We start from the raw sequence: 24,412 nt of genomic DNA on the forward strand, positions 1-24,412 counted from the left end.
GCAAGTGGTCTAGAGAAAGGAAGCCAGGCAGAATGACGCATTTAGAAATGATCAATACTTGGCAAAGGAAAATAGAAGAAATGTATATAAGCTTTGTAAGATTGTGACATAGGCAAGGACAAGCCTAGGATGTTCAGCGATTTGCTGAACCTCCGCTTTTTCCTTCCCAGACAAACACTAGAACATAGAAATGATGGCAGAAAAAGACCAATCAGCCCATCTAGTCTGCCCAGCAAGATCCCACACTTATTTTCCCATACTTATCTGTTTCATCAACCACCAAGTACAGGGCCCTTTGTTGGTAACTGTTTGTTTCAAATTTCCTGCCATCCCCTGTCATTGATGCAGAGAGTAATGTTGGAGTTGCATCAAAGGTGAGCATAAGGCTTAATGGTTGAGGGTAGTAACCGCTGCATTAAGCAAGTTACCCCGATGCTTGTTTACCCAGACTGCACATATCCATGCCTTGTTGCATGTTGTCTGAATGTAAATCCTGTTTTCCACATTTCCCCCTTCCGTTGAAACAGAGAGCAACACTGTATATGCATTCAAAGTGATATAACAGGCTTAATTGGTTTAGGGTAGTAACCGCCGTAATAAGCAAGCTACCCCCACACTTATTTGTTGATCCAGATTGTGAAGTTCAGTCCTTGTTGGTTGTTGTCTGAATGCAAATCCTCTTTTCCACATTTCCCCTTGCCGTTGAAGCACAGAGCAATGTTGGAGTTGCATTAACTGTGCGAAGGCTTATTGAGTAAGGGTAGTAATTACCACGTAGTAGCATCCTCTCCAGTAATCCACCCCCAAGGGCTCTTCTCTTCATTCCCATCCTCTAGCCTTTATGGATCTACAGTGCCCCTTTGAAATCCTTCACAGTTTTAGCCTTCACCACTTCCTCCGGAAGGGCATTCCAGGCATCCACCACCCTCTCCGTGAAGAAATACTTCCTGACATTGGTTCTGAGTCTTTCTCCCTGGAGCTTCAAATCGTGACCCCTAGTTCTACTGATTTTTTCCCCAACATAAAAGGTCTGTTGTTGACAATGGATCATTAAAACCTTTCAAGTATCTGAAAGTCTGTATCATATCACTCCTGCTCCTCCTCTCCTCCAGGGTGTACATATTTAGGTTTTTCAATCTCTCCTCATAAGTCATTTTATGAAGACCATCCACCTTTTTGGTCGCCCTTCTCTGGACCGCCCCCATCCTGTCTCTGTCCCTTTGGAGATACGGTCTCCAGAACTGAACATAGTACTCCAGGTGAGGCCTCACCAAGGCCCTGTACAAGGGGATCATCACTTCCTTTCTCTTACTAGATATTCCTCTCTCTATGTAGCCCAGCATTCTTCTGGCTTTAGCTATCACCTTGTCACATTGCCAATCACACATATTGTGATTGGCAATCATTTATTTCCTATAATAAAGCTTTTACTAAATTAATAAAATATCTTAGTCTTGTGTGTGGTATATTGGGACAAGTACCAAACAATAGCTAAAAAGGAGGCTCAATGGAAGAAGACAGAGTGGATGACAGAGAGAGGTGGAAACTAGACAGACCATAAGAGACTGAAAGGGGGTAGACCATGGGAAGAGGAAGGGAAGAGAAGGTAGAACTTTGTTTATTAAATAAGTTGAAGCATATATATAAATTAATAGTTTAACATTCAAAAGCAGAATACTAGTTATTTTAAAGTAATGGTACATTAAGCAGAAAGGAAAAGAAAGGACAGTGAAAACTTTGCATTAATCCATGAACTGCAGTAAGAGAGGCTGAAAATACTGACAGTAGCATATTTACAAAGCAATAAAAAAATCATGGTGGACATGCCCCTGCTGAATGACCATGATTTTTGTGAGCAAATTTTCAAACTCTCAGCTACTATTTACCTACAGATTCTGCAACAGTTTTTAAAGCAAAAGTGCACACCCACTTTTACTGTAAAACTTGCCATGGACATTAGCACCTGCTTTCTGTTTGGGTACTTGATTTTCATGGAAAAATCACACACTTAGGGCCTGATTTTAAAAAGTATTTACTCAAGTAAAACTGGGTTTCACTTGATTAAATATACTTTACTCAAATAAGTGGGCTTTTGAAAATTGCTACAATATATGCCATTGAATTGTCCGTATGATTTACCTGTGTAAGTGCACTTTATTCAAGTAAATGGCTTTTGAAAATTGCTACAATAGTAGATACACTTATGCATGCAATTCCTTTTGAAAATTACCCCCTTAGGGCACTTAAAATGGATTTGTGTGTGTAAAAGCACTTTACCTGTATTAAGGGGGCTTTTGAAAATTGCTACACAACATTCCATTGAATTGTCAATAGGATTTACTTGCATAAGTGCACTTTATGCGGGTAAAATGGCTATTGAAACTTGCTACATTTACATGTGTAAATCCTTTTAAAAATTACTTCCATAGATTTGAAAGAACAATCTATGCACATATTTGTCTTCCCCTAGGGAACCCCCTTCTCTAAATGCAGCTAAAACTATGAGCATTGTCAATGTGAGTACTTACAGCAACATTGGTTGTGGGAGGCATTGGCATGCATAAATGGCTGACAATTATTCTCTAAGGGGCAGATTTTCAAAGGCTACGCGTGTAACATACGCGCGTAACCCGAGAAAATCTGCCCCTGCGCGTGCCGAGCCTATTTTGCATAGGCTCGGCGGCGCGCGCAAGCCCCGGGACGCGCGTATGTCCCGGGGCTTGCAAAAAGGGGCGTGCCGGGGGCGGGGCCGAGGCCTCCGGCACAGCCGCTGTGCCGAGGGATGGCGCGCCGGCCAGCTGCCGGCGCGTGCAAGTTATGCCTGCCCAGAGGCAGGCATAACTTTCGAGATAAAGGTCAGGAGGGGGTTTTAGTTAGGGCTGGGGGGCGGGTTAGATAGGGGAAGGGAGGGGAAGGTGGGGGGCGGCCTCAGAGGGAACGGGGAAGCCATCGGGGCTCCCTTAGAGCTCGGCGCGCGCAAGGTGCACAAGTGTGCACCCCCTTGCGTGTGCCGACCCCGGATTTTATAACATACGCACGGCTCCGCACGCATGTTATAAAATCAGGCATAGATTTGTTCGCACTGGGTTGCGCGAACAAATCTACGCCCTCGTGCCGTTTTTAAAATCTGGCGCTAAGTCTTCATTCAATAAGACTTTTATCCTGGTAGCACATTCCAGAGATATTTGTAATTAGGCGTTTATAAAAAAAATGAAATTCAAAATGAAATAGAAAAATCAGTCCAAAGCACATTTAAAATTCTGTTGGTAATGAGCTTACAGTTTCAGAATGGATTAATGGGCATTTCCAAAAATGAACCATTTTTCTATCACAGTTGGCAGCTTACCTGTACATGCTTGCAGTCATGGCCTCGTGCAGGAAGTTGAATCCGCCGGAATGTGATTGGACATTTCAGAGAAACCTTTATAGCTGTCTGTTCAACTCCATCTTCACCATTCAGTGTTGCATTGCCCGAAGAAGCTGCCACGCTGCTGAAGTTTCTCTTAACTATTTTCAAAAGTTTTTGAATAAAGAAGAAAATGGTTATTTGATTACCCTTTATTACAATGAATCGGATAGTTAGTAGACATGGAGGATAACTTTCAAACAACTGTGTGCATATGGCTCTATGTAGTTTTGCCAGAGTACTTTATAACCTGCACGTATCTCATATGTGCGTATTTTAAAATCTTTACCCCATAACATACGTATGTTTAATATCACTTACTCAAGCTAATTAGCAGGTGTAAGTTTACGCAAGTAAGTTTGCAAATCGACGTTCATATCTTAAAATAGCAACTTACGCGCTTAAATGTTGGCCCCACCCTGGAATGCCCCTAGACTGCCCCCATTTTACGCGCATACATATGTATGTTTGAGGTTTATAAAACAGCATGTACACAAGTAGATGCTATTTACGTGTGGCATACATACTATCTTTTACATGGCTAAGTCAATGAAAATTAACCCCACGATGAACAATTACCACAGTAACACATTTTCCCCAAAGCCAATGTCTAGGAAGAGGCCAGAAACTGAATAGGCAATGTGAGGAAACCACATTTCCAACTTTAAACCCTCCCCCCCCCTCCCCAAGATGACTTAGGGCAAGCTGGGGGCGGGGGGGGGGGGGGGGCAAGTGTTTGCTCAGATTGTACCATTCTGTGTATAAAAGGAGGGATTCATTTTCAAATCTGGTTAATCTGATACTTTTCATCCATATTCCTTGATAAACATGGAATGGAAACAGGAATAAAATTGTGTGTGAGGAGAAGGAGGGAGTTAAGGATCAATCTGTATTTGATCACACCCTGAGCGATTTAAGACCATGAGAGTAGAATATCTAAAAGGTGTGAAGGGCTGCTAAACAAGGAAGTTTGATTTCACTGAGCTTGTTCATAAAATTCCTCGCTATGTATGTGGATATAGATTTATCAAAAAATCCAAAACAACTAAAAACTACAGAGGTGAAAAGAGACATAAATAGTAGAAAGTTCTGATATCATGAAATCAAATCTACTACTGGCAGCTTCAAATAATAATTACATATAGAAACATAGAAACATAGAAATGACGGCAGAAGAAGACCAAACGGCCCATCTAGTCTGCCCAGCAAGCTACACACTTTGTCCATTTTTTTCCCCTTTTTTTCTCTCCCACCTGTTACTATTGGCTTCCAGTACCCTCCAGCCCTAATTCCCCTCCACCTCCACCAATTTATTGGTGAAGTTTATTTGCCATTTTTCATTTCATGAGTAGAGCTCTTAGAAATTTGCGGAAATATTCTCATGTGAAAAGTTTTATTTAGGTTTTCCATCCTGCAGGATGATCTGGAATGTATATTAAAGAAGGAATTATGCCTTTGCTTCCTCACAACTGGGAGGGGGAGGGGATGGAGATATTAGCTTCCTCAGTTGCCTACTCATCTTCAGAAAAGACAGATAGAAACACAAACATAATGGCAGAAAATGCCTACCTAGTCTGCCTATCCACACCAACTATATAGCTTTACAATCCCTATCACTCCCTCAGAGATCCTCTGTATGTATCCCCTGCTTTGCTGAATTCAGATAGTGTCCTTGTCTCCACCACCTCCACTGGAAGGCTTTTCCATGCATCCACCACCCTTTCTGTAAACAAATGCTTCCTTAGATTATTCCCTTTTACCCTCTTCCCCTGACCATACTTAGGAACTTTTGATTTATAGTCACCCTGAGATTTTGTTGATTAGGGAGGGTGGGGGCAGGTGCAGTGGTATATACACAAGCTTTCTCCTCTCATGCGCCCTCACTCTAACACATTTGCATGTTCATGTTCGTGCTCATTTTCACAAACACGCTTGCTCACATTCCTCTCATTCTTTCACACTCCCTCCCCACTCTTTGTCCTCACCCTGAACTGACCAGCAGCAGCAATTTCCTCCTTAGGGCATTCCACAGCCCATGGAACAACTCCTCCTTCTTATTCAGGCATGACCTCTTCAACTTCTACTTCTGTTGTGCACCTTGGGACGCTCCCTTCTACTTCCCTATCCGTCAATCGGAGGCCTCCTCTCTTCCTCCTACGAAGACAGGAAGAAGGAAGGAGGCTTCCAATTGGCTCACGGGAGATGCAGGATGCATGGAGGAGGCCTCTGATTGGCCCATGGGGGCAGGAAGAGGCTTCTGATTGGCCTGTGGGAGCAGGAAGAAAGAGGAGCTTCCAATTGGTTGCTTCAGGCACACAGGCTGCTTAAAAATATAAGCAGAACACTGGAGATTACGGATGTTGGCCTGGAAACCCAGCAATTCCATTAGAATTCTGGAGTCACTGGGTCAAACCTGGAAAGTTCCCAGGTATGCCCATGACCTCTCATTCTAGAGCCTCCTTTCCTATGAAAGAGGCCCCCCCTCCTAAACATGGAAACCTTGGAAGTATTTAAATGTCTGTTGTATCTCCCATCTCATCTCTCCTCTAGGGTGTACATCTTTGGATCTTTAAGTCTGTATCCATATGCTTTAGAAGAAATACCACTGATTGTTTTAGTAGCCACCCTCTGGACAGATGCCAGCTTGTTTATATACTTTTAAAGTTGTGGTCTCCAGAACTGTACACAGTATTCCAAATGAAGTCTCACCAGGGACCTAAATAGGGGCAATATCACCTTTCTATTTCTGCTGATCATTCCTCTCCCTATGCAACCAAGCACTTTTCTGGCTTTTGCCGTCACCTTATCAAATTGTTTGGCCACCTTAAGATCATCAAATATGATCACCTCAAGATCCCGCTCTTTAATGCTTAGAAGAATTTCAATCCCTATACTGTTCCTCTCCCTTGGGTTTTTGCAGCCTAAATGCATAACTTTGCATTAAATCTTAGCTGCCAGACCTTAGATCATTCCTCAAGCTTTGCTAGATCCTTCCTCATGTTTTCCACAACTTCCTGGCCTTCTATCTTATTACAGATGACCTAATCCCTCCCTGTATCTATACAGCTGGCAGAGACAGAAAATTGGCAAATAAATTGTCAGAGTGGCGAGAGAAGAAAACATGCAATGTGGAAAACTGGAAACTGTAGAATTTGAAAGTCTATTGTGCCCACATTTTCTCGGTGACCACATTCATGAATTAAGTCCTTTTAGATCTTCCTCAAATCCCTTACTAGTTTCAAAAGCATTGACATTTCTTACTAGCTTAAAAGAATATTTGCTGTCTACATATGTATACAAAAAATCAGACACCAGACTGGTGCATCACTTAATTTTGACTATTGAAACCTTGAAAAATTTACTCTGACATTAACTTTATCCTCACAGTTTCACCTGTAAAAAGCAAAACTTACTCTTAGTGATACAATGTTCTGCAGGGAGAAGACGTTTCTTGAGCAAGCCTTGCAGGACAGAGCGAACTGATGGCCGGTGAACTAACTGTAACACGAACAAGTGCGACTGCAAACAAAACCATGGCATTAACAGGCTGAGCTAAGAGGATAACTTAAAACATGCACGAGCTCACCCAAATATGCAGTTATATGGACTAGGGATGTGAATCGTGTCCTCGATCGTCTTAACGATCGATTTCGGCTGGGAGGGGGAGGGAATCGTATTGTTGCCGTTTGGGGGGGTAAAATATCGTGAAAAATCGTTAAAAATCGTGAAAAATCGAAAAATCGAAAAACCGGCACATTAAAACCCCCTAAAACCCACCCCCGACCCTTTAAATTAAATCCCCCACCCTCCCGAACCCCCCCCCAAATAACTTAAATAACCTGCGGGTCCAGCGGCGGTCCGGAACGGGCTCCTGCTCTGAATCTTGTCGTCTTCAGCCGGCGCCATTTTCCAAAATGGCGCCGAAAAATGGCGGCGGCCATAGACGAAAAAGATTGGACGGCAGGAGGTCCTTCCGGACCCCCGCTGGACTTTTGGCAAGTCTCGTGGGGGTCAGGAGGCCCCCCACAAGCTGGCCAAAAGTTCCTGGAGGTCCAGCGGGGGTCAGGGAGCGATTTCCCGCCGCGAATCGTTTTCGTACGGAAAATGGCGCCGGCAGGAGATCGACTGCAGGAGGTCGTTCAGCGAGGCGCCGGAACCCTCACTGAACGACCTCCTGCAGTCGATCTCCTGCCGGCGCCATTTTCCGTACGAAAACGATTCGCGGCGGGAAATCGCTCCCTGACCCCCGCTGGACCTCCAGGAACTTTTGGCCAGCTTGTGGGGGGCCTCCTGACCCCCACGAGACTTGCCAAAAGTCCAGCGGGGGTCCGGAAGGACCTCCTGCCGTCCAATCTTTTTCGTCTATGGCCGCCGCCATTTTTCGGCGCCATTTTGGAAAATGGCGCCGGCTGAAGACGACAAGATTCAGAGCAGGAGCCCGTTCCGGACCGCTGCCGTTCCGGACCGCCGCTGGACCCGCAGGTTATTTAAGTTATTTGGGGGGGGGTTCGGGAGGGTGGGGGATTTAATTTAAAGGGTCGGGGGTGGGTTTTAGGGGGTTTTAGTGTGCCGGCTCACGATTCTAACGATTTATAACGATAAATCGTTAGAATCTGTATTGTATTGTGTTCCATAACGGTTTAAGACGATATTAAAATTATCGGACGATAATTTTAATCGTCCTAAAACGATTCACATCCCTAATATGGACACACATGCGCATGCATACGTATTTATTGTGCGCACAAATTACATAAAATACACATAAATTTACCCATGTTCACGTATGAAAAAAATATGCTTCATGTATTTCAAATATAGATGTCTAAGTTTACATTTATCTAGCTAAATGGCAACAAATTTCCAGCTAAGCAGTGTGGTGGCGACTTAACCAGCTAAGTAGAGCTGTTTAAGGTTTATTTGGTTAAATAAGATAGCCAGATAAGTAAATGAAAAGCACTACATAGGTGGATAAATAAGATAAATAACTAGCATTTGAAGACTTATTCGGCTATCTAGCACTTTTAATGATTTATCTGGATAAGTGGCGGACATCTGCTATGCACGAGTATTTGTGCCCCTAAATGTAATCATTTATACAAGGAAATTTAATGCACATATTTTACTTAGCACTTTAAACATCAAATTTTATACCATGTGGGTGTGAAGGATATTACCAGTAAATCAATTAGTTCACCGGTTTGCCCAGTCTATCGCTAGGTTATCAAGACCCCCCCCCCCCCATTCTTCAGCTTGCATTCCCCCCAGTATACCCAGACCCCTCACCCTATAAAGAATTCTATTCTGACTTGCACCTGATAATTAGCAGGTGTAAATATGCATAGGTAACCACCATAGACATGTTGCATTCCCAGGTTTTAAAATAGTCTCTTATATGCGTAAGTATTGGCCCCGCCCCAGAAAAACCCTGGCCCACTGCATGCATATGCTCATTTTTAGAACATAAGAACATAAGATATGCCATACTGGGTCAGATCAAGGGTCAATCAGGCCCAGTATCCTGTTTCCAACAGTGGCCAATCCAAGCCACAAGTACCTGGCAAGTACCCAAACATTACATAAATCACAAGCTACTATTGCTTATTACCATAATAACAGTTTATGGATTTTTCCATAAACTTATCCAAACTCTTTTTAAACCCATTTATACTAACTGCTGTAACCTCATCCTCTGGCAATGAATTCCAGAGCTTAATTGTGTGCTGAGTGAAAAATAATATTCTTCGATTTGTTTTAAATGAGCTACTTGCTAACTTCATGGAGTCCTTCTATTACCTGAGAAATTAAATAACCAATTTACATTAACTTGTTCAATTCCTTTCATGATTTTGTAGACTTCTATCATATCGCCCCTCAGTCTCTAAACTGAACAGCCCTAACTTCTTTAGGCTTTCCTCATAAGGCAGCCATTCCATGCCCCTTATTTTGGTCGCCCTTCTCTGCACTTTCTCCAGTGCAGCTATATCCTTTTTGAGAAGCAGTGTCCAGAATTGAACACAGTATTCAAGGTGCGGTCTCACCATGGAGTGATACAGAGGCATTATGACATTTTCCATTTTATTCACCATTCCCTTCCTAATAAATCCTAACATTCTGTTTGTTCTTTTGATCGCCACCGCACATTGAGCCGACGATTTCAATGTATTATCCACTATGACGCCTAGATCTCTTTGCTGGGTGGTAACTCCTAAGTTAGAACCTAACATTGTGTAAATATAGCAAGGGTTATTTTTCCCTATATGCATCGCCTTGCACTTGTCCACGTTAAATTTCATCTGCCATTTGGAAGCCCAATGTTCCAGTTTCACAAGGTCCTCCTGCAATTCATCACAATCCGCTTGAGATTTAACTACTCTGCATAATTTTGTGTCATCCGCAGAAAAGAAAGAAATTTAAAAACGATTGGACAGTTATTTTAATTTCCATGGTTTTAATTTTTCTTTCTTGATTTTTATTTATATAAATATCAACCTTTTGATGGGTATACAATTTTTACATGCACAACTCTTAAAATTCACCTTTAAGTGTTTAGAAATGAAATTCCTGCTCATAAATACACAAAATACGTATTTGACTTCTTAAACAGGAACACTTTATCACCATCAATGACATCTGCAGCCCTCGTCTGCTCAAACTTAGTACAGCAGTATCTATTGAACATAGTGTAGATTATTTTATTTTTACCAGAATTGTCATGGAAGGAGTGAGGATTAAGGTTCTGAACTATGATTCATCAGAAATCCTGGGACCTGAGACTCTCTCTCCTTCACTCTGTGTTACTTATCCCACAGGGACCCAGCAGAAAATAAAGACGTTTAAAAACAATTGGACAGTTGTTTTAATTTCCATGGTTTTAATTTTCCTTCCTTTCTTTTTTTTTTTTAATAAGAAGTATCAACTTTTTGATGGGTGTACAATACTCCTGATTTTAAGCTACATGACTATAAGATGTGCTCCACAGTATAAACCAATAGATGTCCTCTGATAAATTATATTGTGTGGATAATACGTAGGCAAAACCAACATGGCACTGCATTTCAATAATTCTGAAATAAAACAAGACAAAGATGGAATTGGGGATAAGCAGCATGGCATCCTAGCTACCTTTTGAGATCCTACCAGGTACTTGTGATCTGGATTGGCCACTGCTGGAAACGATACTGGGCTTGATGGACTTTTAGTCTGTCCAAGTATGGCAAGTCTTATGTTCTCTGCACTGTGGACTTAAAATAGCCGAACATTTTCTTTTCTTCCTGTATACATTCCCATCACAACCCTCACAATGCAACAAGAATACCAAAACTTCAGAATCTGTACTTACACAACAACATGCTGTGACTGTGATCTGAATCGTGTTTCTTCCAGGCTGACAAACATGCTTTAGGTGCAGAGGTTTGTGAGAGGTCTTGTTATCGCCACGTTCAATGGTCAGAGGGGTCGCATTGACACTGACTTGCACAGAAGCTGGCCAGTTTGTGTTCATTTGTCTGTCTTCATGGTGGTAGCATTTAAACTGCAGCTCCAGGTCAGACCTGTAGCACATTGCAAGGCACATTAGACACTGAGAAAATACACTGTAAGACTACCCCTTTTTATAATGAGCCTTCATTTTAGCAAACTGAAGTCTTGAGCCCAAAGCAAAGCTAAATTACTTAAGTTTTCTGATGACAGCAGAACAATGAGCTATACAAACGGGTCACATAAATTCCACTGCATGCCAAGATGAAACAAAATGCCTTAGCTTTTCAGCAAATTCTTTTCAGGCAAGGTTCCCCACATGTCCATAGTCCCATAGGTCCCCTGTTTCCAATTTAGCCAAGCTGAAAGGATGAAGTAGAGGGCAATTCCCTACAGGGAGGTAGAGTGGGTTATGTGACTCATTGTTTAGCTGTCATCAGAGAATAGGTAACAATTTTCCTGTTCTCCTATGACAAGCAGACAAAGAAACACAAAAACGAGATTCCCTAGCTAAAGACACAAATTGCCAATTGGTGATAGCCTATTTCTGGCAGGGAAACTTTTTCCTCTTTCTTCTTTCTTTTTTTTTCCTAATAAAAAAAATTAAAAAAATCAAATAGTGAAGACAGCCTGAAACCTTTAAAATGTGACCTAGAGTTGAGGACTACTATACAAAGTGGTCTTCAAGGCAAGACAGTCCACACAGAGCCAACAAATGAGAGGCTGTGTCAAGATATTAGCAGCTGGTGAATGTGTGGACTAAACTCCACATTGTAGCCTTACAAATCTTCTCTAAAGAGATAGATCTGGGACTGGCAATTGATATTGCCATGGCCCTATGTCCTTCTAAGGACAGACCTGCCAAGACTAACAATAGGAGATGAAATTTGCTACCCAGTTAGAGATACTGGTCCTTGTCACAGTTAGGAGTCCTTGTTGGGTTCAAAAGAAACAGAAAGCTAGATGGCCTTTCTATGGGCTTTAGTATGCTCTAGAGAAAACGTTACCTCTCTCTTACAATTCAGGGTATGAAGTACAGCCTCCCTTTTATGAGTATGTGGCCTTGAGAAACACATTTGAGTGATGAATAACTGATTAAGGTGGAAGTCTGACCCCCACCTTACACAGAAACTTAGGACAAATACAAAGATTCATCACCTTACTGTGATGAATCTTATTTTTAGATAGATCACTATGGTCTGGAGTTCAGAGACCGTGGGCTGAAGTGTTTGCTGCCAAACAACTGGTGATCTTACAGGCACATAGGACTCTAGAGGCTCAAAGGGGGCTTTCATCAGCTAGGTTGGAGCCATACTGATGTCTTTTGACAGAGTAGAAAGCTTCAACGGAAGCAAGTTTCATATAAATCTGACAACTAAGAGATGAATAGAAAGCAATTTCCCTTCTATAAGGTCATGTCAGTGGCATTAAAGTAGATTCTAATGGTTTTGGGACCAGACTGAGTTGTAAAAGTATTCAAGCAGTTTCTGAATGGAGCCAAGGATTTCCCCTCACATCAGACACTTTCTTAGAGAGAAACCAAGTTACATTCCCCTCAACATCCAGCCTGTGAAGGCTAGAGACTGGTTATTATGCTTCTCAATAATCTGAGAGACATGGTCTGGAGTATATCTTCTAGAGGAGACAAAACCCACACACCACACTTGCCATGGTCAAAATGGAGCTATGAGAATCAGTTATTCCGTCCTTTTAATTTTACCAAGGTTTTGGCTACCAAGGGTTTTGAAGGATAAACATATAGGAGACCGCTCCCCTCTATGAAGGGAAGTGTCTGATGCTAGTCAGCCTTCTGATCTCATCTGGAAACAAAAGACTGGTGCCTTCCTCTTCTGGACTTGCAATAGATCCACCTCAGGCAGAACTCATTGAAAGAAGAGTCCTTTGCTTGCCTAATAACTGGGTCTCAACGCTGGGAACATATCTCCCCTATATTAAAAGAACTTCAATGTTTGTCGATTGAATGTCGAATTAAATTTAAGATTCTTACAATGGTTTATAAGGTTGTGAAGTCCATGGCACCTAGTTATTTGTCTGATTTGTTACAGACCTATATCCCAAAATGGACATTGAGGTCCGCTGATAATTTTCTTTCCATTCCTACTGTAAAATTGGCACAGTTAAATGAAATGCATCAGAGATCATTTTTTGTCTTGGGGCCCACTTTACAGAATGCATTGCCATCTTGTTTGCGCTCACTTGATGACCTTAAGCAGTTTAGGAAATTGCTGAAGTCAGTTCTTTACAGGAAGGCCAATGATATGTTATGACATGCTATGATATGAAATGATTGCTTATTTTTGTGGTTGTTTTATTTCACTTCTTTTATTGTTATTTTATTAGCAGTTAATTGTATTGCTGTGTTAAAACTGTAAGTTTGTTTTGTAATCCGTAAGTACATATTTTAATACAGGGTGGCCCATGAAAAAGTAGCCCGCTTCCAATACCAGTGCATTGGAGGCAGGCTACTTTTCCATGGGCCACCCTGTATAAGCGGAATATAAACATTTTTTAAATAAATAAATGGAATTCTAGCGGATGTTTCTGCTAGGACATATTCTCATCCTGCTAGTTATGTGTTTTTTTTACGACTATCCCGTCATGCAATTCTACACTTTAACAACTTGCCAACTCAGGAGGCAGAACTGTGATAAAAAGACAGCACCACAATAAATGTACCAGAATCAAATCTTGAACCAAGGACCCCTGGACCCTGAGGCAGGACGAATAGGTTTAATTCACTGGGCTTGGATGACTCCTGGGCACTAGCGTAACCAGTCAGTTCCCTGGGTCTTATGTTTGGGTTTCAAAACCAGCTTTGAGCTGAACTTACTTATAAAGGAGGTATGGGGACTCTCTTTCAAAGCCTGAACTACTCTTGAACACCTCTTAAAGGTTTTGGCCTTCGCAAAAGCACTTGTAGCATTTATCATCATGAGCTATGATATCTTCTCTGAGTACTGTGGGCACATCTTGAAGCCGCTAGCTTGTTTCTTGGCCATTTGAAGAAAACACATACAGTGAAATCTAAAGGTGAAGAAATTATTTTAACTGAGTAACGCCAAGAAATAAAAAAGGCTGACTGTGTCACAGACACTATGGAACTATAAGGAAAAAACAGTTTTGCTGGTGTTGTTTAGGATAATGAAAATAAAGAAAACTTTAAATTGCTAAAAAGCCAAATTAGGAGCAATTAACTAGAGAGAAAAATGAGTGTGCCAAAAAAACAGAAAATGCAATTTTTTTTTCAAAGAAAATAAGGTGATTGGCTGCAGAGCTTCCTGAAGATTTTAGGTTATAAAACTCAATGGAGCCGGACAGAATAGGGGTGAAGTTCTTCTGTGCACAAAACAAGAGCAAGATATGGTATATAATGATTTTAAATTGGCTAAACAGATAAGATAAAGACAAAAGCCCAAAAGATGCTTGAGTGCATAGGGAGAGGAATAGTCAGGAGGAAAAAAATTGGTGATATTGCCTCTGTATAAGTCTCTGGTGTGATCTCATTTGGAGTACTGCATTTCCAAAAGGATATAAACCAGATGGAGTCGGTGCAGATGGCAGCTAGAGAAATGGTCAACAGTGTTCATCATAAAGCCTATAGGGACCAGCTTCAAGATCTCAACATGTATGCTCTGAAGGAAAGAGGGAAAGGGGTGATATGATAAAGACATTTAAATGCACAGAAAAGGAGATTCTAGAACGAGAGATCATAGGATAAGGATGAGAGAGAATAAAACCAGGAGTAATCTAGGGATGCATTTCTTCACAGAGAGGGTAGTAGATGCATGAAATAGCCTCCCAGTGGTTGGGGTTGAGATAGGGCTAGTTTCAGGGTTCAAGAAAGCACGGAATAAGCACAGAATATCTCTGAGGAAGAAGAAAGGATTGTAAAGCTAAGTGGGAGGTAGCAATGGGCAGACTGGATGGCCATATGGTCTCTTTTTACTAACATGTTCTATGCCTCTAAGACACGACATGTTCAGTAGTGATGGCAGAAGAAAGAAAAAAAAAAGGGGAGCATTGGGGACCACAGGAGCATGGGAAACCCTGAGTATAACATGAAAAGAATTTGCTGGACAGCTCTGGAGTTCTCTTCTGCATCCTTACATGACAGGAGTCACATGATCCATTTGTTTGGCTTGTCTGCTCATCAGAGAATTCTTAAGCAACATTTAAAATAGCAATCAGATATTTGTTTTTCATTAAAATTTCTCATACATATCTACTATGTTTTAACCTGCAATAGAAATGGCTATTTCAATTTTTTAAGCAACCATACTGAGCATTAAAATTAACTGCCTATTAACAGGCCGATAAAGTAAAGTTCGCGGGAGAGTGCCCGCTCTCCCGGCGCACACACAGGCCACTCTCCTGTGCGCGCGATTCACTAAAACAAAATATTTAAATTAGGGCCTGTGGTAAAAAGAGGCGCTAGAGACACTAGTGCGTCCCTAGTGCCTCTTTTTGGACAGGAGCGGCGGCTGTCAGCGAGTTTGACAACAGATGCTCAATTTTGCCAGCGTCTGTTTTCAAACCCGCTGACAGCCACGGGTACACTGGCAAAATTGAGTGTCCGGTTTTCAGCCCGCGAGCCGCAGGCCGATTTAAAATTTTTTTTTTTTATTTTTGATTATTTTTAACTTTTGGGACCTCCAACAATATCGCCATGATATTAAGTCGGAGGGTGCACAGAAAAGCAGTAAAAACTGCTGGCAAAAATGAACGCCTACCTTTGGGTAGGCGCTAATTTCTGAAAGTAAAATGTGCACATTTTAGTGAATCGCGCGGGAATAACTAATAGGGCCATCAACATGCATTTGCATGCTGCAGGCGCTATTAGTTTCGGGGGGGTTGGACGCGCGTTTTCGACACGTTATTACCCCTTACTGAATAAGGGGTAAAGCTACCGCGATGAAAACGCGGGTCCAAACACGTGTTAACAGTGTGCTCCGTCAGAGTGCATTGTACTGTATTGGCCTATATGTCAGTAAGTTTAACAGCAGTATTTGCATTGTCAATTTATAGTGATTGCACATATTCTTGCTAAAGACTTCTTCACAACTGATATCAGATCGAAAATGTAAATGATTTTATTCGTGTCTTCTTACCCAAGGCTTATCAGATTCAAATATGCATTAGTAAATTAGATTATTTTATTTTGCAAAGCCAGGTGTACTGAGCAACTTGTTTGGAAATCATTTTCCCAGTCTAGCAAATCTGATGTGCAAAGCTAAGCCCGAGATGAGTCTGGGGTTCTAATCTTGGTCTCAGAGTCAAACACCAGCCAAGCCATATCAAGTTAGACTGCCTAACATTGAAATATACTTCACATGACAAAACAGATCATCCCAAAGTATGTTCTTGTGTCTCCTGTTTTATTTTGTTGCTATTATTTTTCTTCTCTTGAATTTCTCCATCTTATTTTGGTCTATTTATCCTTTCCTTATCTAAACTTCTCTTGTTTTCTATTCCTTTTCTTAATCTTTTTTTTCTGTTCTCTCTCCATTTTCTTTGGAATATGTGTGATATGCATCTTTTCTTTCTTGTCTCCATCTACTACTATTCCTTACTTCTTTTCCCCTTTTCTCCTCTGGCTCTCTCAAACTTTCTACCATCTCCTAGTCTTCTTGCATAGAAATGGGCTCCACAAAGTGCTGGCAGAATGCACTACATTTTCTCTGTCTCTTGGACCCAAAAACAGCATCACTGTTTTCTTTTTCATGGATAGAACCACCATGAATCTGTTAGTTCTTCCCCCTTCCCCCCAAAAAAATAATGCATTTTTTTCCTTTGGCTTGGTTCATGCTTGGCTCATGCTCTATAAGAACGGCAAGAGACTGATCCTCAACCTGAGCCAGCCATCACCCTTCTCTTGAATTGTTCACTTCTATCCAAATGCCATCCAGATCCTAAAGAAAAGGGGAGTCTGTCCAGGTTTTTCAACTCGCTGTCCTTGGGGTGTTTCTCAGTATGGAAAGCTTTAGAACAGAAAATGAAAAACTACTCTGGGTTAATGAATAATGACAAGAAAGAGGCTGAGGTGTGTCAAAATCCTTCTACGGCGTAAGGAGAAGACAATTCTAGGAAGAACAAAACAGAATCTGGAACAAATTAATTTGTGAGGCTTTGCTGAAATTAACTGACATACAGAGACATGCCTTTGGTGCACTCTTCTGTTTAAACTGATCAGATATGCAAAGCCAACAGCATGCCTCAGTGCTCCTCTATAAATCTACAAAATGAGCTCTCACAATCCCCAGTAGTGGCTAAACATTCATAACAGCCAGCCAGTAACTGCCATAAGCTCCATGTGCTGGAGGTACTGGGAGTGATAATGAAAGGAAAGTACTGGAGCTGGCATCCCTCAAGCACCCGAAAGGGGAAATGAGAAATGGAGCTAGGTGTTACTAGTAAATTTACCTCAGACATTCAAATAAGTGAGCACGTTAAAGGTCCTCATTGTTACCAATGCCATGCTCTGTTCTAAACGAACAAAATACCTTTAGATTACAAACAGACTTGTATTACACCCAAATGTCATCCAAGGAAGTGGAAACAAAAAGAACACATGAAATACAGTAAGAATGTGATATCTTCCTGAAACCCATTTCCAAATCAAAGTACCTTTTTTCCTTTTTTCGCAATATTCAAGCATACGGCTTAGAAAGGTAGAGCTTGAGAATGTTATTTAGGTCCAGCAGATACCATCAACAGCCCTATCATTAAGTTTAGGTTTGTTTCCTGCGTACCTATCAAAGGTTAGATCATTCCTTTGGCCCAGCAGTTTTCTGTAGCTCAGTTGCAACTGGCCTCCATCTAGAAACTGCTGGGACCTCTGTCCTCCCGAGGGAACGCATATGCCACACCTCAGCAGCTTCTCCAGCCGGACCAGGAAACAGACTCCTGGCTCAGGCATCAAACGCGGGTCCCTCTGCATGGCAGTGCCTAGCACTTGCCACAGAATCCCCCAGGATAGTCCAAATGATTAATACTTTCTTTTTAAATAAAGAGAACCTGAAACATATCTGATGACCATGTCTTTGGCATATATTTGTGAATAAATCCAATTATAAATTATATTCACAAAATAGGACAAATGTGAGTATCCGGTCGGACAGCAGGCTGTAGGTCTAACAGAAGTTATGGCTGACAGGACTCTGTGCTAGAGGGATGATTTCCTTGGAATATGACGACGAAGAGCAGAATTCCAGTAGCTGCATTTATCCTGGTGAAAACTGGTATCCTTTGAACAGGATAATTGGCAGAACATCCATATTTTTTTTTTCATGGATCCTTTAAAAGGTATTACAAATGTCTACCAAATCCTTTTATTCTGTGATGACGTTAGAAGGAATTACATTTAATTTTTAATAATTTGAGACATAGAAATAGATGTCAGCAAACAAGGCGACGCTGTTTTACTGGTCTACCCGAATACAACAGTAACTAGGGGTGAAGAGTTACTTCCCTTCATTAGGTCTGAGTAAAAGTATGGGTGCTGAACGGAATATAACTTGAAAGCTAGTCACGGATTTATTTTGCTAATACAGTAAAAAAAAAAAAAAAGGCATCGTGGTAGCTTGTTTTGGCTGAGCTTTATTTCGGTCTGCCTGCTAACATGGCAACGCTATTACCACAGCTTAAGCTCTCTTTTCTGAGCTTACCTCCACATCAGTGTCTGGTGGACAGTGGGTCGTAAGTGGAAGACATGGTTACTGACAGCCAGGTTGTGCTCCAGCCTAAAGGGCTCCAACACTACGCCATCTCTGACGGGGAACGTCAAGCGCAGCTCGTCATTGTGGTTGGCTGGGATCGAAGACGGGGAGAAAGCGTGAACTTTCCCTTTAGCATCTGCAGTACAACAACAACAATGGATATTTACTGAGGAACAATCAAAACGGGAGCAAATCATTTTACTGCTGGGCTCTACTGCCGAGCAAACAAACTAAAAGGTACAGATGAAAACTTCAGGCAACTATTATTTTTCCCAAATGAAGGTATCTTGGGTGCTCAGGAAATCTTTATTCCCCTTCCTCCATCCAGCAATATATTTAGTTACTGTTTTTGTGTCCACATTTGATTTTTTTTTTTAAACAGGGTTATCTGCATTGCACCACTTCAGAAAATGCACAGGACAGATCATGACCCCAATGTAGGATGGTCACCTGACCTGCATTTGGAGCACCATTCCCATATCTTTCTTTACTATAGTCTGCCATGTTATCTTACAAATACAAGTCATCTGATCCAATGCCAGTTTAACAGGACATTAAAACTGTTCCTATCAAATTCTGAAAATAGCATTTTTCCTTTTCTTGACTCTTATTTCCAAGGTCTTATTCCCTATATACTGTCACACTTTTTGAGAACATATAGGCATGAATTATTATGGCCCCATTCCCTATGTTGAAGAATCTCTTTCCCACGTTTGTGCTGTACGTGCACTTTACATGTATCGGTGTGATCAGCCTGCAAGAGATTCTGGTAAGTTCAGCAGAGCAGCACCGCCATTCACTTACATTCCTAAAAATTTAAAAGGACAATTTTCAAAGCCATGTATACAGACAAATAGCAATTTACAAGCATAAATTGGCTATCTGAAAATTGTGCTCTTAATACGTCTCAAAATGTGTGCGGAATTTCAGCCACAGTTAGAGATGTTCCTTGGGGCATGTTTACGTTGGGACAGGGAAATTAAAAGGAGCAGAGTGCATTTTTAAATCTACACACAGTGTTTTCTATCCAAAAAAGTACCTGCTCAGAAAAGGTGGAAATGCCCCCTGTTAACACGGAGGGACTTTTCAAAGGAGTTAAGCGTGTAAAAGGAGCACATACCACAACAATTTTCAAAAGCCCATTTAAATTCATACAATCTTTTGATAATTCAGCCCTAAGGAGTAGTTATGTACATAAAAGTAGCAATTTTCAAAAGCGATTTTACGCATGTAAATTCATTGGAAATTACCTCCTATGCGCGTACCTTCTCTTTGAAGCTCTGCTTAGGAATGAAACAAAAATGTAATGAAAAAAGGAAGGTACATGCTAGCTGAATGAGCTGTATTAGAATGCTGTTGCTTGAAGACATAGCCACCTCATTCTCATCACTATTTCAAAAATACTCCTTGAAAGCGCACCTGAGAGGTGGGAACCCTTCACTCCAGTGCAATAACCAAAAGAGTACTACTGAAAGCTCCAACAGTAGTAGCAGGTCACATTTATGGTCAGAAGGGCAATAAAAGCACCCAACTGACAATTTCTCTGCTGCTTTGATTAACTTTCTATTTTGTTTTCTGCCAGCCATATTTTTAAGTTTTTTATTCCATCCAAATTAAAACATGATTTCTTTTAATACTCCACCAAAACCCTTTAAACACATCTCTCATTCATTTTAACATGCGTGCATGCTTTTGCTCCAAAGTTTCAGGAAAGCCTAGGATATGATAAGACTGCCACCTGTCAGCTGATCATCCAATGCAGGTTTTCTTAGCTCCTGGATAGAAATATCTGCTTAGTCTTATTATTGAGCACTCAAACTTTCAACTTCCTCCTCCTCTCTCCAGCTCACTGTGCATTTCAGAGTACTAAAAAATATAGTTTTTGCAGTACTCACGCTCTACAAACCTTAAAATACACACAGAGCACATTTAATTTGACCCCGCTGCCAGTCTTTTCTAAAACATATTTCCTGTTTATAATTAGTAACATGTAAACCTTAAACATTTTTGTACCAGTAAACAAACACAAGACACTATGAGGATAACGTTCAAACAACTGTGCACGGCGGCATATACACGTGTACGTGGCTGTGCGGGGTTTTACCAGAGTATTTTATAACTGTGCATATCACATATGTGCATATTATAAAATATGCAAATATTTAACCCACAACCTGCGCACGTATGTAGGCCAATTTGGGAATACACGGAACACACTGAAAACACATTTAATATTACTTATGCTAGATAATTAGCAGTTATAAAATTCTGTGAGCAAGCAGGCAAAGCCTCATGCGTGTCTTTTAAAATAGCAACTTATGTGTCAAACTTTTGCGTATTTTGGATTTTTTTTTCAATTATATCCATTAAATTTTTGATTAGTACATAAATTAAAAAAAAAAAAAGGTCAACTACAGCTACATAAATCCACAGCAATCAAACAAAACATATATTAACTGTAATCCCTTTCAAGTCTACATCAAGGAGGATGGATGAGGAATTCTTAACTGTGCAAAATTTACTATTTATTATGACCTCTTCTCCCTCCCTTCCCATCTATTCTATTTGGGAATAGTTAGATTGGATTTTTATAAAATACAGAACACGCATGTAGAGGCTACTTGCACATGTATATGCTCATTTCAACGTGTGCTACATTTTGAAAACTCACCTTTATAGTTCCCAGTAAGTTTAGAGCTAATGCCACTATAAGGCCTGAATGATTCTCAGAGGCTTAGATTTGAATTAGTGGCACAGCCCTGAATATTCTTAGAGGACCCTGTATGACCAGTACACAATATATATGTCACGCTATTAATCACCATGCACGCTAACCAGCAATGATATTGTGTTTACTTCTTGCTAAAATGTATAAGCTAACACTACTAGTGAAGGCTTTTCTCAAAGAAAACTACAAGTGGAAAAGGGGAGAGCAGCATTACTGGTGGCAATCAGGAGCACTGCATTTGACAAAGTAGATCATACTCTGCATGTTTACAGACTTATGAATATTGGCATTGATGGGACAGTGCTTGAATGACTAAATCTTTTGGGGATCTGATCCTTAAGGTTGCTCTGGGGAGATGAATTAACAAAATCAAGAACTTCTAAGTGTGAAGTCCCTCAGGGATCAATTTTATCCCCAGTTTTATTTAATGTTTATTTAGCAGCCTTGACTACCTTGGTCCAGGATTTGCCTACAGCACATTTATTTATAGAGATGACCACATGCTGGCATATTTCCATGCATACTCAGTGGAAAAGGCTAAGAAATGCAACCTTTGCCTTAAGCACATCTCAGAATGGTTGAGGAAGTTTAAATTAAAGCTCAATCCAGAAAAATCAGAGGCGATATGGCTAGCAAAAAAAGATGAGTTTCCTGAATTTGTACCAAACATGGATGGAACTGCTATCCTTTTGAAGACAGTGGTAACAATGTTGGGAATTAATTTAGATAATCTGACGATGGTTAGTCAAGTGGCTGCAGTATCAAAATCCACTTTTTCATTTTCTGCATTTTATTCTTCATCTTGAACCATTTTTGGAAAAATCAGGTTTATAGTGCAAGCTCTTGTTTTATCACAGTTAGATGTTTGTAATTCATTGTATGCATGTATTATAAAGCAGGGGGATGTGCTGCCTCAAAAATTCATTCTGTTTTTAGCTTTCATTTTCGAAAGGTGGGTGGGGGGTCCACAAATGTCATTTTGTTTCATGTTTATTTCATTTGTCCCTTACAGAAACAAAATAAACATTAAAAATAAAACAAATCCCCCCAAAACAAAACAGGGCCTCTGCAGGCCCTCTCTCCCTCCCAAAACAAAGTCTTGGGGCCAGGAACCAGCCCGGCCTCCACTTACCCCAATCTGTAGGCATCCATCATTTGCCGGTTTTTACTCGGTGACTACTCAACAAACAGGGGCTGAGTGTTGAGTAGTCGAGTAAAAACCAGCGAGTGTCTGGCTTCAGACGTTTACCTGGAAGGGTAAGTCTTATACAAAACCTTTTTTCACTTAAAACGATGAAGGGATAATATTCACCCCTATAAAGTTTGAAAAAATTCTTGAAAAAATTTATATAATACTTGTTCATTTAAAGACTGTGGCAATTGAGAAACAACGTGAAAATACCCCATGATTAAAACATACTGAGCAAACACTATAAACAACGAGTGTTTTGAACGTTAAGACGCTTATGCAGCGTAAGTGTACAACGTGCTCAAAAATGAGGATTTAACACGTTGATTAACTCATTTATATATGTAATTATTTCTTACATTGTCATAATATTTATCACATATTTTACCAGTTCCCTATCTTTTAGTTTTCTCTAAAGCCAAAGACAGCTTCATACTATCACATCCAGTAAGTCAAATTTCAGACATGAAACTTTTAGCTGTATTTTCCCCCTTTACCTTTTTAAAACTGTCATGAAATATTATGGTACAGAAATAATAATGCTGGGTTGCCTCCAAGAAGTGGCTGCATACATGCTATACTGATTATTGCCTCTCAAATAGAAAGTGGGGATAGAGCATAAATCATCTGCAAAGTGACTATAATGGGAAAGAATGTGCCCAATGAAGTCCATATAATTCACAAAATAATTCACTAAATAATAAAAGAAAATAAATATTAAAAAAAACAATACTTAAGAATAAGTTCAAATGAGGAATGCATCCCAAGACAGATAATTTCAAGACAATTCTGCCCCTTCAAGTATCAATCTCAATTCCCTGGAAAATGAAATTGTATCTCAAAATGAACCTTGTACAGTACTTACCTAGAGTTCACAACCTGCTCTACAAACATTTTGGAAGTTATCAGATTCTTAGCAACGGTTTTGCATTGGCCCATTCTTACTAGGCTCCCAAAACAAAACTCAGCATGTATTCATGGCATGCTTCTCCAACAGAGGAGTTCAAAGTGTGTTATAAGGGGACAACAAATATATCGGCACACAATAAGATATGATAGAACATGGCAATATATAACATATTTCAGTTATGATACGTTAATAAGGCAACTATTTTGCAATGTATAGTAAAACAGATGTGGATAGTTCAGAGTATCCTAGGGTGCCAAGAGATTCAGGAGAAAGACTGATGAATTTCCGTGGAGCAGCTGCAATTCATGGGTTGGGCCAGACGTCACTTGGCAGAACCAAGGCTTTGAACAGTTTTCTGAAGGTGGGGAGATCTGGTGCAAGCTTATGCCATAGTCCGTGCAGATCCTGCGAGGAGTCTCCTTCTGGTGCATGTGAGAAGTGTTGATTTTTGGGATGGGACTGCTAGGTGTACTTGGGTTAATGAGCATAGAAAGCAGACTGGTGTGGACGGGATGAGACAACTTTCTAGGCATCAAGGAGCCTAACCCGTTGGAGCATTTTATACGTTAAAATCAGAATTTTGAATTAAGTGAGGAAGAGGATCGGGAGCCAGTAGAAGCATTTTAGACTTGGCATTATTTGCATTCCTAATCATGCAAGCTGCCACACACTGTATGGGCTGCAGCCAATGATTATAAAAAGCTGGAGATGCTCTCTTACTCATATGTTAGGTCGGAAAAAGTATTCAGAATTCAGTTGTAAATGGTACATATTTCTGCTTTTATTGCAGGTGAACAGAACTCGCGTGGTTTATTTACTTGCCCTTTTTGTTCTCCTCATTTTTAATTTTATTTACTTATACTTCATTTTTATTAAATCGCCTTTCCAATAGTATCTCAAAGTGATTTACAGCAATAGAATTTTTAAATACAGTCAGGGAACAAGCTCCCCAGAAGTCCTCAGG

General features: G+C 40.6%; 1 protein-coding gene across 13 annotated transcripts in view; it reads right to left on the minus strand.

Annotated features, from left to right (window-relative positions):
• The window catches only part of ZMIZ1 (zinc finger MIZ-type containing 1), a 1,075,801-nt gene that overhangs the window by 88,292 nt on the left and 963,097 nt on the right, over positions 1–24,412 (minus strand). For all 13 annotated transcript variants that reach the window (XM_029609503.1, XM_029609504.1, XM_029609506.1 and 10 more), the window contains 4 exons: positions 18,571–18,757; positions 10,749–10,959; positions 6,820–6,925; positions 3,347–3,507 (listed from right to left, as the gene is read on the minus strand). In XM_029609503.1, coding sequence (XP_029465363.1) covers positions 3,347–3,507; positions 6,820–6,925; positions 10,749–10,959; positions 18,571–18,757 — 665 coding nt within the window. The remainder of the gene's footprint in view (positions 1–3,346; positions 3,508–6,819; positions 6,926–10,748; positions 10,960–18,570; positions 18,758–24,412) is intronic.

The sequence above is a fragment of the Rhinatrema bivittatum genome, chromosome 7, assembly GCF_901001135.1.
Source record: "Rhinatrema bivittatum chromosome 7, aRhiBiv1.1, whole genome shotgun sequence".
NCBI classification, from domain to species: Eukaryota; Metazoa; Chordata; class Amphibia; order Gymnophiona; family Rhinatrematidae; genus Rhinatrema; species Rhinatrema bivittatum.